The 15636-nt window shown below is 53.4% G+C and overlaps 1 protein-coding gene across 1 annotated transcript; it reads right to left on the bottom strand.

Moving 5' to 3' along the window:
• Window positions 1-512: 512 nt before the first annotated feature.
• On the bottom strand, window positions 513-14953 carry LOC138754863 (beta-enolase-like). Its single transcript, XM_069919777.1, has 12 exons — window positions 14850-14953; window positions 14416-14532; window positions 14222-14317; window positions 12475-12533; window positions 11725-11794; window positions 10862-10995; window positions 8356-8578; window positions 6268-6465; window positions 5719-5920; window positions 1317-1425; window positions 1143-1201; window positions 513-744 (listed from the first exon to the last, which is right to left on the bottom strand). The coding sequence occupies exons 2-12, from the start codon at window positions 14498-14500 to the stop codon at window positions 672-674; spliced, it is 1308 nt and encodes a 435-aa protein (XP_069775878.1). The 5' UTR covers window positions 14501-14532; window positions 14850-14953; the 3' UTR covers window positions 513-671.
• Window positions 14954-15636: the final 683 nt, after the last annotated feature.

Below are 15636 nucleotides of genomic sequence, written 5' to 3'. Positions count from 1 at the left end.
AGACAGCTAGGACAGTGACAGACAGCTAGGACAGTGACAGACAGCTAGGACAGTGACAGACAGCTAGGACAGTGACAGACAGCTAGGACAGTGACAGACAGCTAGGACAGTGACAGACAGCTAGGACAGTGACAGACAGCTAGGACAGTGACAGACAGCAGAGTGCCAGCCACGGGTTGGCCAGCCCACAGGAGGAAGCCAGTTGTGTGAAAATGCCTGTAAGACCCTGGACCTCATTCATCCCCATATCTTGACTTTACAGGGGGGGGTTCATCGCCAACCTCCAAACCCAAAACAGCACCAGGAGCAGTTAGACCAAGGTGCCTGAATGGCATGCTGAACTAAGCATTGCCCCCGCATCGAGGTGCCCCCATGTTCCACACTCGGCCAGGGGATCGTCAGCTCCTCATGGATCCTACAGCAGGGCTCGACCCGCGACACGTCCAGCACCACCGCACCCCAGACAAGAACCATCATCCCAGAGCACATGGTCAAAGCACACAGAGGCAGGCCAGGGGCTAATATATTTATTCACGAGTGCAGGTTGGCGGGGGGGGGGGGGGGGGTGGGTGGGGGAAGCCAGGAGAGGGAGGTCCAACAATTCACGGCTCTGAGCAAATGGTGGGACGCAGAAAGGTCCTGGTGAGCACTGCGGCCCGCTGCAAACTTTCTCATGACTTGGCCAGTGGGTGCCGGAAGTTGTACCCAGCAAATTTGGCCTTGTCTCCCATCTCTTCTTCAATCCTATGAGAAACACAAAGGATTAATGCAGCTCCAGTGCAGGCAGACCCAACACACACCCGTCACAGGGCCCCTACCCAACACCGTGCTCAATTACCCCCAGCCCCCAGAATCAAATACAAATGGGGCAGGGGTAGAGCTCCAAGGCAGGAGCTGGGAAGGGAGGGGAGGCAGGAGACAGGGAGGGTAGGGAAGGGAGTCCCACACGACCCCTGTACGTGGCCATCCGGTTCGGCCACACCCACGGCAGGGAACAGGCCGACACTCGGCTGGACAAAACCCGCCACTGGGAACAGGTCTGCCATTTGAAATGTCGAGTGCCAACTGATGTCTGTGGTCGTTGCCCGGCCACCCCTCCCCCCACCCCTCACTGCTCCAGTCTCCTACCATCGTCAGCTCACCTCATCAGCTGGTTGTACTTGGACAGACGCTCGGACCGACATGGCGCTCCGGTTTTGATCTGCAGCAGAGAAAACCAGCCCCGATTACTCACGTGCACGGCACACACTTCCCCGAGTGATTTCTGCTCTGCCCAGTCAGAGCCCCACCCACACCCTAAGTGACCATCCCCGTACCTGGCCAGTGCAAAGACCCACCACCAGGTCAGCGATGAATGGATCCTCCGTCTCACCAGAACGATGACTCACCATCACGCCCCACCCGTTGTCCTGGGCCAGTTTACACCTGTAAACAGAGGGGCAGCTGGGTTAGAACACAGGGGGAGGCTGTGGGGGGGGGGGGGGGGCATCATCTCACACTCTGAACACCGCAGCACATGAAAGGGGAGAAAAACACAATGCTGGAGAAACTCGGCCTGTCAAACAGTGTACCTCATAATGGAGATAGGGTAGCACAGTTAGTGTCACGCTGCTGCAGCCCAGGGCTCCCATCCCACTGTCTGTAAGGAATTTGCATGCTCTCCCCCTGTCTGTGTGGGTTTTCCCCAGAGGCTCCGGTTTCCTCCCACCGATTGAAGTGTTCTGGGGGATGTAGATCAATGGGATGTAATTGGGATGTACGGGCCTGTTATTGTGCGGCTTGTCTAAAAAAACTATTCAAGATTCATAACCAACGTCTCAGGCTTGAGCCCTTCGGACAAAATATCGGCAGAACCGGTTGGAGCACCAGGCTACATTTTTCTCAAACTCATCTGAAGACTCGAGTCCGAAACGTTGGTGATGCACCTTGATCTTTGCTACATAAAGGACACTGTTCGACCTGCTGAGTTTCTCCAGCGGGGTGTCCACAGACGTTCACATTTTACTAAAGTGGGAGGGGTTGTAAAGTTTGTAACTCCAGAGACCAGTGGACTTTCAGTTGTTTTCCAGTTCCTCCCACGTTTGCAAGACCCACGGGTTAGGAGATGAATTGGCTGCTGTGTGTGACAGAATCTGGGAGGTCTTTTCAAAAACTTAAATAGCATGGTAACTGGCCCACAAGGCCGTGCCACCCACACAACCCCATCCACCCTGGCATTTTGGAAGGCAAGAGGAAACTGGAGCACGTGGAGGGAACCCATGCAGACACGGGGAGAACATACAGACAGCCCCATGCTAACTAACTGCTAACACCCAAATAAACCTGGCTCAGTGCAAGGGATGCGTGACTGTCCACGGTCTGATTCGGGACCCTGGTCCACAGCAAAACACTCCGAGATCTTAGACCATTTACTCATCATAAAGCCAAGAGGGGAAAGGGATGGTTGTGGGGACAAGGGGAGGGGTAGGGGCATCCGAAAGCAAGGTGTGGGGACAAGGGGAGGGGTAGGGGCATCCAAAAGCAAGGTGTGGGGACAAGGGGAGGGGTAGGGGCATCCAAAAGCAAGGTTGAAAACTAAACTAAATGGAGTGAAACCCACAGACGCTGCGATTGCAGTAAAAACACAGTAAATGCTGGAGAAACTCAGCCAGTCTCGCTGAGGTAGATATGTTACGGACGTTTCGGGGCTGAGGCCTTCCTCAGAGTGTGAGTGAAAAAAAAAGGTAGGTTTCTGAATAAAGTCTGGGGAGAGAAAGGGGGAAGAACAGGAGGGGGAAGGGGTCCAGGCCGACAGACAAAAAGGTGTTAATTGGGGAGACACACACAGAGAGCATGCGAGAGAGTGTGTCTGTGCACGAGACTATGGACAGACGTGTCAGTGAGGAAGTGGGACAGGGAATTGAAATGGGCGGCCACTGGGAGATGCCTGTTGATGCGGCGGGCAGAGCCGAGGTGCCCAGTCTGCGCCCGATGTAGGGAACACCCCAGTGGGAGAACCAGATGCAGTAATGACCTTTGCAGTTTCACAAGAGGAATGTTTCTTTTCATTTGGAAGGACTACGTGGGGCTTTGGTGTCTGGTTGTTGGATCGGTGAACAAGGGCAGCGCGGTTAAAGAGTACAGAGGTCAGTGCAATGCTGTTACAGCGCCAGCAACCTGGATTCGAATCCGGTGCTGTGGGTTCAAATCCGGTGCTGTACATTCTCCCCTGTGTCTGTCTGGGTTTTCCCCGGGGTGGGGGGGGGGGAGGAAGAAGGTGGCTCCAGTTTTCTCCCACCCTCTAACACTGGGAGTCATAGGTCAATTGGCTGTAATTGGGTGGGACGGGCTCATGGACCGAAACAGACTGTTACATTAAAAAAAGGGAATAAGATAAAGGCAAGAAATGCAAGGGTGGCATTTGGTCTACGAAGACAGGAACAGGGCAGCACCTTGCCCCCGGATGGGGTGAATGGGGTGGAGAGGCCCCTCACGGGTGAAGAGCCCTCAGTACTGTACGATTCCACAGTGGCAGGGCTACAGTGGATACGTCCCTATATTTAGCCACCACTCTCTCCTTTCAACCACCACAAATAGCTGTGGAGAAAGGTCAACGTTCTCCAGGTCTCACCCACCCCCCCTCCCTTACGGTGCTGGCATTTCATCTTGACCCCACTGCCCCAAGCCCAGGCATTCCTGCAAGACCAATGGCAGCAGCAGACAGCACCAGGCCCAGCCTCCGCCAACTCCCCGCACCAGAATCTAGCATCGAGTTCAACTCCACACCCACCACCCTGTACAATGTATTTGAGGGGAATTAGTTAAAGTGTGGAACAAGCTAACAGCTTGTGGGGAATGCAGGCACAACTTTTCATTCAATTTAGATAAAAGAACCTCAGTACAGAAATAGGGCCCTTCCGGTCTTCGCTGAGCTATTTGTCCTGCCTAGTCCCACTGACCTGCACCCAGACCATGGCTTCCAAACCCCTCCCATCCATATACCTGTCCAAATTAATCTTAAATGTTAAAACTGAGCCAGTAGCTCATTCCACTCTCCCATCCCTCTCTTTGTGAGGAAGTTCCCCCTACCCTCCCCCCTTTCACCCTTAACCCACGTCCTCTGGTTTGTATCTAACGCCCTCAGTGGGAAAAGCCTCCCTACGTTTACTCTGTTCGTCGTCCTCATAATTTTAAATACCTCGATCGAATCTCCCCTCATTCTTCTACACTCCAGGGAATAAAGTCCTAACCTGTTGAACCTTTCCCTGTAACTCAGTTCCTGAAGTCTGGGCAACATCCTAGTAAATCTTCTCTGTGCTCTTTCTGTCTTATTGATATCATTCCTGTAGTTCAGTGACCAAAACTCCACACAATTCTCTAAATTTAGCCTCACCAATGTCTTATACAATTTTACCATAACATCCCAACTCCTGGACTCAATACTTTGATTGATGAAGACCAATATGCCAAAAGCTCTTTTTACAACCCTGTCTATTCCACTTTCAGGGAATTATGTATGTGTTCCCAGATCCCTCTGTTCTACCACACTCCTCAGTGCCCAACCATACACTGTGCTTTCTTGGTTTGTCTGTCCAAAATGCAAAACCTCATCCCTGCCTGCATTAAATTCCATCTGCAGTTTTTTTAGGATCCCTCTGCAAGTTTTTAAAACCTTCTTCGGTGTCCACAATACCTCCAGTACAGCACGGTAACAGGCCATTTTGGCCTGCACTGTCCAGATACAGGTATACCCCACTTTACGAAGGTAGAGTGTTCCGGAGAAACAGTTCGTAAACCAAAACCTCAAAGCAATTGACCACTTTTGGAGAAACTTTACAAAAAAGCGAAAGCCCATTATAATTTCTTTGTAGAAGTGAACACTGGTTTAATTGTACAAGCGAATTTTCAAGGAGCGAGTATTCATAAAGCGGGGTTTATCTGTACCCCAATTAGCCTGCAACCCCACGTGTGTTTTGAACGGTGGGAGGAAACCCATGCAGACACAGGGAGAATGTTTAACCTCCTTACAGACAGCAGAGGATTCGAACCCCAGTTGCTGGCGTTGTAATAACCGTGCCTGCCTGATGTCAAAAACCAATGTGGAAACATTCCGCAGAATAGGGACAGCCATGCCTTTATAGCACCAGCGACTGGGGTTCGGGGTTCGAATCCCCACGCTGTTTGTAAGGAATTTGTATGTGCTCTCCACATCTGCATGAGTTTTCCCCATGGGCTCCGGTTTCCTCCTACCATTCACTTTGGTTAATGGGGTGTAAATTGTGGCACTGACTCGATGGACCAAACTGGCCTGTTACCATGCTGTAGGTCTAAACTACCACACAGAAAGACCCTTCAGCCCTTCCAGTGTAGCAGACTATTACCCTGCCAGGTCTCACTGACCCATCCATGAACCTGTTGAAAGCTTTCTGAAATTATGATTTTACCAATTCAACTGGTAGCTCGTTCCACCTCCCACCACTCTGTGTGAAGACATTTTGCTTCCTCAACTCCACCCCTTTCACCCTTAACCCACGTCCTCTCATTTTTACCTCCCCTCACCGCCACGGTGCATAGATGGGAGGGCGACTGTCTGGGTGCAGGTCAGTGGGACTAGGCAAGAAAAATAGTTAGGCACAGTCTAGATGGGCCGAAGGGCCCCATTTCTGTGCTGCAGTGCTCTGTGGTTCTGTCTTTTGTGGGGCGTTAAACCCCCCCACCCTGACCCCAACCACCACTCACGCTTTGATGGACTCTGTGACAGTGCCAATCTGGTTGACTTTCAGCAGGAGACAGTTGCAAGCCTTCTTGTCCACAGCGGTCTGAATACGTGCTGGGTTAGTCACCGTGAGGTCGTCACCAACAATCTGGATGTCAGTCTTACTGGTGAACTTGGTCCAATTGTCCCAGTCATCTTGATCGTAGGGATCCTCGATGGACACCACTGCAGGGGGGTGGGAGCACAATCAGTCTAGGCTCCTACAACAATCTCCACACCTGCCCCCAACCCCAATAAAACCCTCCCTGACACCCTCCACCCCAATACCCTCACAATAACTCCCCCCGCCCCCCCAGTCGCAGCTCAACAACCACCCACTCCCTCCACCCCAATAACCTGTCCCCACTCCCAGCCCCAATAATCCACTCCCACCTCTGCATCCACCCGAATGAACCCCCACTCTCCCCTGCTTCAATAACCACCTTCCCATCCCCTCCGGTGAAATCACCCTCACTCTCCCAGCTCCGCACTGCCCCAATAAACCACCCCCCCCCCCCCCCCATGGCTCGTACCTGGATAATTCTTGATGAAGTCCATGTACAGGTCACCCAGCTTCTCTCCGGAGATGTAGCGGCTGGGGTCGTCTGGAGACTTGAAGTCCAGGTCATATTGGCCCTTGCGGAAGAATTCTGAAGCCGCCACATCCATACCGATGACGATCTTGTCAGAGTAGCCCGCCTTCTCGATGGCCGCCTTCAGCAATTCCAGCGCTACTCAACGAGGAGACAAGGCTGGCATGAAGAGCCAAAGCGAGCTCATATCTCTGCTACCCCAGCTGTCGACCTCCCCAGGTCTTGCCAATACCCGCCCACCTACTGGCAAGCGAGCCCCTGGTGCCAATTTCTGGGCCTCGCCACTCAATGGCCCAGTTCTGTGCCAAAGCCAATCCCACCGTCCCCAACGAGCAACACTCCCTGGATCTTGTTACCGTTCCACTTCCAAGTTAGTCTTTGACATTTTGGAACAGTCAAAGGTCAAACTACAGCTGCTGAAAGCAAAGGTCACAAACTCCACCATCAACTTGGTCCTCACCCAGAGCCTCCATGCCATGACCCACATCTGCTCTATCCCCTCGCACAAGGATTCCTCTCGTCCTCGCCCACCACCCCACGTGTCCAACACATTCCCCCTCTGCCATTTCCACCACTTCCTACGCAATCCCACCACCAGACGCACCCCCACCCCCCCCTTGCAGGAACCACACCCTCCATGACTCCCTCTTCCAGCCGTCCCCTCAGCCCCTAGCCCCGTGACCGCAGGAGATGCTCCACTTATGCCTGCACCTCCTCCCTCCCCACCATTCGGCCACCCCCCTCCAATGGCCCTTCCCAAGTGAAGCATCATTTCACACAGATCTGCAGGGGGTCCTACTGCAGCCGGTTCTCTCGCTGTGGTCTCCTTTACATCACTTCACTGGACACCTCAGCTCCATCCACCGCAGTAGCACAGATCTCCCAGTGGCCGCCCATTTAGATTCCCGTCCCATTCCCCTTGTCGACATGTCTCTTACCCTGCCAGATGGAGTCCACCCGCACATTGGAGGGAGAGGGACAACATTTTATCTCCTGTCTGGGCATTAACATCACCTTCTCCCACCCCACCTTCCCCTTGTTGCCTTACCCCCAGCGCACTCCCTCTTCACTCTGTCACCTTTCTTCTTGTCTGATGGTCTGGATCGCTCTCCCTCTCATTCTTTCCCCCCCCCCCCCCACCCCACCATCTCTTTGTCTGTACCTGCTTTTTGCTTATCCTTTGAAGAAGGGCTCAGGCCCAAATCATCACAGCCTCTCAGGTGTCTCAGAACTGCTGCCCCCAGGTCAAGGAGGATTCAAGATCACCTCAACAAGCTGCTGAATTGTGAGCCCAACCGGCACTCCCTTGCGCCCCAAGTCAGTTGCACAGATTCTAGACCAGCCACGAGCGGTGCCTGGGAAGAGTTTGGCCTCGTCCAGCCTGGGCATCTCCGAGGCCACACCAGCTGCACAATGGCTGTGTGACTCTGTGAGGTGATAATGGTAACAAATTGCCTGCCAAGAGGCGTAGGAGGGCAGGATTTTGGGGGGGAAATGCTTCGCCGAGCACCTCCGCTCTGTCTGCAACCACAGCGAACCCCCCCCCCCCCCCATGGCCGACCACTTCAATTCCAAGTCACAATGTGCACAGCCTTGTGTACTCTCCCATCCTGACCACCCATGGTTTGGAGGAACAACATCTAATTTTCCATCTTGGCACCCTCCAGCCAGATGGTGTTAACATTGACTTCTGCTTTCCATTAAATTTGCTCGGCTTTTCATTCCCCCACCACCTACCCAGCCATCCCTCCTCCCCCAATCCCTGCTATCCTCTCCCTCCCCTCATCCACCAACCATCTCCCACCTTTACCACCCCCACCTCTTTTGTTTGGATGCCTGGTGATGAGGGGCTCAAGCCCGGTTCGTGTCACTACCTTTGCTACCTAAGGACTGTTTGACCAGCTGAGTTTCTCCAGTATTGTGTGCTTTTTGAGGACACTGGGAGAGCCCTCCACCCCACAGATTACTGAAGTCAGCAGCCAGGGGAAGGGCCGAAGAGGCTTTACACATGGCCCAGACAGCACCTACCTTCGTTATTCTCCAGGATGTTGGGAGCAAAGCCCCCCTCATCGCCCACATTGGTAGCGTCCTTCCCATACTTGGCCTTGATGACATTCTTCAGGTTGTGGTAGACCTCTGCCCCAATGCGCATAGCCTCCTTGAAGCTGGACGCGCCCACTGGCAGGATCATGAACTCCTGCATAGCCAGCTTGTTGCCAGCATGCGAGCCCCCGTTGATCACGTTGAAAGCCTACAGGATGGGGCAAGGTCAGAACTAGATCAAGGAAACCCCCCCCCCCCCGCCACTCTACTCCACAGTTCATCACTTCCTATCCCCACTCTTCCCTGAGAACTCAGCTCAGAGCCCTGGCTGCTAGTGTTTCAGTAGATCTGTCCTCCCCAGTCCACCAACTGAGCTTCACTTCCCACTTGCTGCACAAGCTCCCAACACGGGCAGCATATTTAATGCCATGCTGTTACCGCACCAGGGGTGCAAATCTGGCACTGTCTTCAAGGAGTTTCTATATTTTCCCCGTTTATGTCTTCCCCTCTCCGCCTTCCGTAGCAACCGCTCCCTCTGACTCCCTCATGCACTGATCCCTCCCCACCACAACCCCCCCCCCCCCCCCACCCAGGAACCTTCCCCTCCTCCCCCACCACCGTCTGGGGCCTCAAACAAGCCTTTCAGATGCAGTAACTCTTCCATTATGTATCCGCAGGACTGATTTACTGCATCCTGTGCTCCCGTCATGGGAGAGACCGGCCACAGACCAGGATATTGCTTCACTGAGCGCCTTCACTCCACCCATTTCAGTTGTGTGGTCCCACCATTTTCCCATCTGGCCCCTCTCCAGCCAGACGCCATTGACATTAACCTCCAGTTTCTGCTGACCTGCTCTCCTCTCCCTTCTGCCCTTCCCAGCTCTTCACCCCCTGACCCCTCTACTCACCCAGCCACCCCTCCTTCCCTTGATCGTTGCTGTCCCCCTCCTCCACCCATCACCTCCTGCCTTTACAACCACCCCTCTTTTGTTCGGACACCTGCTGACATTTTTCCACACCTCGATACTGTAGAAAGGACAGTGTTTGACTTGAGTCATGTGTTTTTACTTTAATTCTGTGTGAGTTTCCCCTCCCAGGGGCTTCAATTTCCACCCACCCTTCAAAATGTACAGGGTCATGGTCGTACTGGGCAGAAGGGGCTTCAATGGGTTGAATCAGCTTTTACTCACAAATAAATTCTCAGGACTGAAACTATGAGGCATTTGGAGAAGTCTTCTTTGGGATAGTCAGTATGGCTTTGCAAAGGGACGGTGGTGCATTTTTTCATGGAGGTAGATGAAGGTAGAGACGGTAGAAATTATTTTATTAAGCCATTTGACAAGATCCCCTGTGAAACACTCATTCAGAAAGTCAGGAGTCATGCGATCCATGGAACCTTGGCCGTGTGGATTCAGAATTGGCTTCCTTGCAGAAAGTAGAGCGTGGTAGTGGACGGAACTTGTTTTGCCTGGAGGTCAGTGACTAGTGGAGTTCCACAGAGATCGGTTCTGGGACACCCCCCCACCCCCACTCTTTGTGATTTTTATAAATGACCTGGACGAAGAATTAGGGGGGTGGGTCAGTAAGCTTGCGTATGATACAAATATTGGAGGTGTTGTGGATGGTGCTGAAGGCTGTCGTTTTAAGGTTACTGTGCAGTTTATAGGATAGTTAAGAAAACCCATGGGATGCTGGGTCAGGGGACTGAGTTCAAGAGTCGAGAGGTCATGTTACAGCTCTACAAATCTCTGGTGAGACCCCCACGTAGAGTACTGTGTTCAGCTCTGGTCACCCCATTATAGGAAGGGTGTGGAAGCCGTGGAGAGGAGGCAGAAGAGATTCACCAGGTTTGGGAAACAAGTCTTGTGAAGCAAGGTTAGCAGGGCTGGGACTTTTCTCTTTGGAGTGAAGAAGGATGAGAGGATACTTGATAGAGGTCGACAAGATTCTGAGAAGCATTTCATAACATGCTCATGAGAATAAATTCTTGATAGGGTGGACAGCCAGTACCTCTTTCCCAGGGCAGGAATAGCAAACACCAGACCCACATGCACAAAGTGACAAGAGGATAGTTTAGGTGAGAGGTCAGGGGTAGGTTTTCTAAGAGAGTTGTGGGGGGCCTGGAATGCCTCGCCAGGGACGGTGGAGAAAGCTAGAACAATTTAAGAAACTTGTAAGCACAAGGATGGAGGAGAAAGAGAGGGTTATGGGTTAGAGAGGGATCTTTTGTGGTGAGAATATATAGGTCAGCACCACATCTGGGGTGAAGGCCTGTGCTGTGCCTTAGCGTGGTGGGCTGTAGCGCCCCATGTTCATTTCAACACCTTCCAGCAGCAACAGTCTCTCCCCCCAACTTCTGCTGCTACTGGTCTGACAGCCCTCGACAATACAGGAGCTTCAGTCTGACCGACAGCCCTGCCCAGGGTGTGTGATGGGAGACAGTGCGTGGGTGAGATGAAGTGGGTGGTGTTGGAGAGAAACGAATACTCACCGGGACAGGGAGCACAAGATCCTGGTTTCCGGCAAGATCGGCGATATGGCGGTACAGAGGCAACCCCTTCTCCTTCGCTGCTGCTTTGCAAACAGCGAGGGAGACCCCAAGGATGGCGTTGGCTCCAAATTTGGCTGGAAGAGACATGATCCTGGTTATCATGCAGTTCAGCAGAGGGATGGGGAACATGCCTATTCTCAAGGGCAGGGCAGCCTGAGGCTAAACCTGCAGGGTGACTTGGGGGGGTGAAGGAGCCAAATGCAGTGTGGCCATTCATTTCAAGGGGAATAGGATACAAGGGCAGGGATGTGATGTTGAGCCTTTATAAGGCTTGGGGAGACCTCACGTGGACAATTGTGAGCAGTTTTGGGCTCCTCGTTTAGGAAAGGATGAGTTGGCATTGGAGAGGGTTCAGAGGAGGTTCACTTCAGGGAATGAAAGGGTTTAATTCAAGGAACGTTTGATAGATCTTGGCCTGGACGATGGTATTTAGAAGAATGAGGGGGGAGCATTGACACATTTTCAATGTTGAAAGGCATGGACATAGATGTGGAAAGGTTGTTTCCCACAGTGGGAGAGTCCAGGACAAGAGGGCACAACTTCAGGATTGAAAGGCGTCCGCTTAGAACAGAAAAATTTCTTCAGCCAGAGGGTGGTGAACCTGTAGAATTTGTTGCCACAGGCGGTGGTGGAGGCCAGGTCATTGGGTGGATTTAAGGCAGAGATTTTGATTCACCAGGGCATCAAAGGTTATGGGGAGGAGGCCGGGCAGTGGGGCTGGATGGGAGAATGGATCAGCTCATGATGAAATGTTGGGGCAGACTCGATGGGCCAAATGGGCTATTTCTAAAGACAACACTCACATTTGTTGGCAGTTCCATCGAGGGCCAGCATGAAGTCATCGATCATCTTCTGATTCACCACATTCAGATTCTGTGGAGGCGAAAGTGAACAGTAACCACGACTTGTACAGCACGAATGAGTGGGGCTGAAGGGCCTGAGTCCATGCTGCACAGCCCCACCAGGTCCAATTCACTCACAAGGAAGTCCCCTCTTTGACCTCAGGACCCATGGACTAGGGGCAGAATTCTCTACACCCTGCAACCACCCCCCACCCCCCATCCCCCCCCATTTTCCCCAAGACATTCCATTCCCGGAGTTAGCAGACAGTTTCCCAGTCCCACACACGGTGGATATCGAGGTTAGGTGAGAGACAAACCAGAGGACGTGGGTAAAGGTGAACTCCTTCCCACAGGAAGCAGTGAGAGTATGGAACGAGCTGCCAGCTGAAGTGGTGAATGCCAGCTCAATGTTCACATTTAAGGAAAATTTGGACAGGTACATGGATGGGAAGGGGTAGAGAGGGCAAGGGACTGGGTGCAGGGCAGTGGGTTGAGGCAGACGAGAAGAGTAAGTTTTCTGTGCCATGATGTCCCACAGCTGGAAAGCCAACTGAATACCCTGCGCTCGCACCAGGTCCGTGAGATGATGCGCTAAATCTTTGAGCCCCCAAATGTGCAGGGCTGTATCTTGAGGCTGTGGCGCAGTTTGTTAAGTCACAGTTACTGTTGGGGTCTTTGGGGGGGGACTGCGGTGGTGAGTAGAAACATTACCTTTTTGATTAGCTCTGGGGCTATTTTGTCATTGATGTTCGCAACCGCTGTCAGGACACCTGCAGGAATACAGAAGAGGAAAAAATGCTGATAACGCGAAGGTTAGAGTGATGACGGGAGATGGAAAGGATGCAGAGACAGACAGAGAAGTGGCAGGTGCAGTTCGATCCGGATAAGTGCGAAGTGATGCATTGTGGAAGGTCAAACCCCAAGGCAAAGCACAGGGTTAACGGTCAGATTCTTCTGAGGAAGACCTTGGGGTCCAAATTCCCAGATCCCTCAAGGTCGCCGCGCAGGTTGATTGGGTCATTAGAAAGGCCCATGGGACGCTGGGCTTCATTAGTCAGGGGATCGAGTTCAGGAGTCGAGAGATCAGGTTGCAGCTCGAAAAAGCTCTGATGAGATCCCACTTGGAGCATTGTTCTCTGTTCTGATCACCTCATTACCGGAAGGATGTGGAAGCCATGGAGAGGGGGCAGAGGAGGTTCAACAGGATGTTGTCTGGATTGGAGAACGGGCTTTACGAGGCAAGGAGAGCTGAGCTCTGGCTTTTCTCTCTGAAGTGGGAAAGGATGAGAGGAGACTTGATAGAGATTCCGAGAGGCATAGATAGGGTGGGCAGCCAGCAACTGTTCCCCAGGATGGGACTACTCCAGAGGACATTTGTACCGACCGAGTGAGGGAAGACTTTTTATTTTTGTGGGTGCCTGGAATGTGCTGCCGGGGTGGTGCTGCAGGCTGGAGAAATAGGGATGTGTAAAAGACTCAGGCACATGGATGTAAGAAAAATAGAGGGCTATGTCTGCAAGGTAAGGAAGATTTAGTTTAGAACCCATATAGATTTTAAAACAAGTACTAAACTTTTTCCCTGAATAGGTTTGTGCAGTTCAGCACCACCTCGTATTGTGCTGGAATGTTCCATGAATGGAGGCTAGACACTGAGCTACCCACTGCTCGTCTCGGCTGCCTGAAGGATGACCTCTCAGGTCACCGAGAAAGGCTGCAGCGTTTGCAGTTTCACAGTGTCAGATTACATCCCTCCGCCAGAGCTCCCATTTGCAGCTGGGGTGGTGGGGGGGCCCCAACAATCAGTGAAAGGTTGCAAGCTAACCGGCTCACTGCGAAAAGAAAATGGTGGGGGAGGGGGGGGTAAAAGAGCAGCCCTCCATCTGCATCTTTTGCGGTGAGCAGCTCAGTTCCCCCGGCCTCCTGCTGTCTCCCAAGGCGACGTCAGTGAGCGAACACACCTCATTGGCTCATTTGACACTGCAGGAGTACGTGCAGATGGGTGCAGATATGGACTGTGCTTTTCTTTTGGGGGGGGGAAAGGACCACAGTCTCGTCTCCAGGTCATTCATGGGCTGAGACAGGAGGGGAACCCCCTCCAATGACCCCTGTGGACCACACGAGTAACATTAGCAACACCACAATGCACAAATTAACCACGAGCATCATTTCCCTGTGTCCTGCTCTTTGAGGTAAAGGTCACTCACCATCTGGGAAAAAAAAACAGGAACGACACAAAAACCCATAGGAATGGGAAAGAGATGAGAGGCCGGGCCTGACAATCTCACAACACAGGACACAGACTCCTGCAGGAGGGTTGTCTCATGCCCATAAAGCAGCAGTGATCCTCCTCTGCACTGGTCCCCAATGCCCCTCCAAACCTGCCCCGCCACCACTGCCCATTTGGAGAACATTGGCATCTCCCCCCCTCCCCCCAAAACCATCGAACAGTGCCACTTACCTTTGCCCAAGTACCTGGACTTGTCCCCATCCCGCAGCTCCAAGGCCTCGTAGATACCAGTGGAGGCTCCGCTGGGCACAGCCGCCCGAAAAAGACCTGCAGGAGGAACCAGTGGTCAGTTCGGACTCGCTGTGCGCCTCCACTTCTGCCTCCTCTCTCTCCTTTGCCCCTTCCCCACCTTCTCTGAACCTCACCTTTTTCAGTGTACAGGTCGACCTCGACGGTGGGGTTCCCCCTCGAGTCCAAGATCTCCCGGGCGTGAATCTTCTGAATAGACATGGTTCCTTGGAACACAATGACCAATCACCTTCCTGTGGGCAGCACAGGGGTGTCGGGGAGAGACTGTCAGCCATTACCACCAAGGACTGGAGGGATAGGACCTCCATGAAACGATTAAAGCAGAGCAGAGGGTACAGTGCCTGAGACTGTGGGGGAGGAGATTTGAGCAAATGGGATCTGGATATGTAGCAGGAAATGCCTCTGATCCCTCCTGGGTGATCTCTATTGATGGGGGAAAGGGGAGGGGACGTGGAAGGGGGGAGGGGAGAGAAGAGGCCGGTTTTGGAGGTTGGGGGAGAGAGGGCCCGGATTTCGTCGGGGGAGGGGGAAACGACCCATCGCACCTTACCTCCACACCGTTCCTGCACTCGCTACAGCAGCCGTTTCCTGCTCTGTGTTATATAGCGGCCCCACAAGCCCCGCCTACGGCCTTAGGGACCGTCAACATTTTCCGGCCTCCCCCGAAACGTCTCCTAGCCACATAGGGAGGGAGGGAGGGAGGGAGTAGGTCGGCGGCGGCGGCGGCGGCGGCACCAGCGCCACATGTTCCTACCGCATGGATCCTGCCACAGAATCTCCTCCGCCCCGGGTCCCACATCCCCTCATCGCTGACCCACAATTGTGCCCTTGGGCCAATAGAGATGCATGGGCGACAAACCCCCTCCCTCCCACCTCATCCTTCCTAACTCTCCCCCTTTCATCCCCTCCTTTACCCATCCCTTCCTATCTCTTCCCTCCTTCCCTCTCATCCCCCTCTCCTTTAACCATCCCTTCCTCTCTCCACTCCCCTCATCCACCTCCCTAACTCTCTCTCCCTACCCCACTTCCTCATCTCCCTTCCCCTCTCCCTCCTTTCTTTACCCCTCTCCCTCCTTTCTTTACCCCTCTCCCTCCTCCCTACCCCACTCCCACCCTCCCTATCCTCCTTCCCGCTACCCTTTCCTCCACCCTATCCCCCCGCCCCTCTCTTCAACCCTCCCCCCGTTCCCCTCTCTTCAACCCTCCCCCCGTTCCCCTCTCTTCAACCCTCCCCCCGGACCCCTCTCTTCAACCCTCCCCCCGGACCCCTCTCTTCAACCCTCCCCCGACACCTCTCTTCAACCCTCCCCCCGGACCCCTCTCTTCAACCCTCCCCC

The sequence above is a fragment of the Narcine bancroftii genome, chromosome 2 (genome assembly GCF_036971445.1).
Source record: "Narcine bancroftii isolate sNarBan1 chromosome 2, sNarBan1.hap1, whole genome shotgun sequence".
Taxonomy (NCBI): Eukaryota; Metazoa; Chordata; class Chondrichthyes; order Torpediniformes; family Narcinidae; genus Narcine; species Narcine bancroftii.
This window is presented reverse-complemented; position numbering and strand designations above follow the sequence as displayed.

Bases quoted from the DNA above. Each gene is read 5' to 3' on its own strand.
- LOC138754863 (XM_069919777.1), bottom strand. From the start codon at position 14,500: ATGTCTATTCAGAAGATTCACGCCCGGGAGATCTTGGACTCGAGGGGG. The intron at 14,318-14,415 runs GTGAGGTTCAGA...TTCCTCCTGCAG, and splicing joins CGACCTGTACACTGAAAAAG to GTCTTTTTCGGGCGGCTGTG. The intron at 12,534-14,221 runs GTAAGTGGCACT...GTATTCCTGCAG, and splicing joins GTCCAGGTACTTGGGCAAAG to GTGTCCTGACAGCGGTTGCG.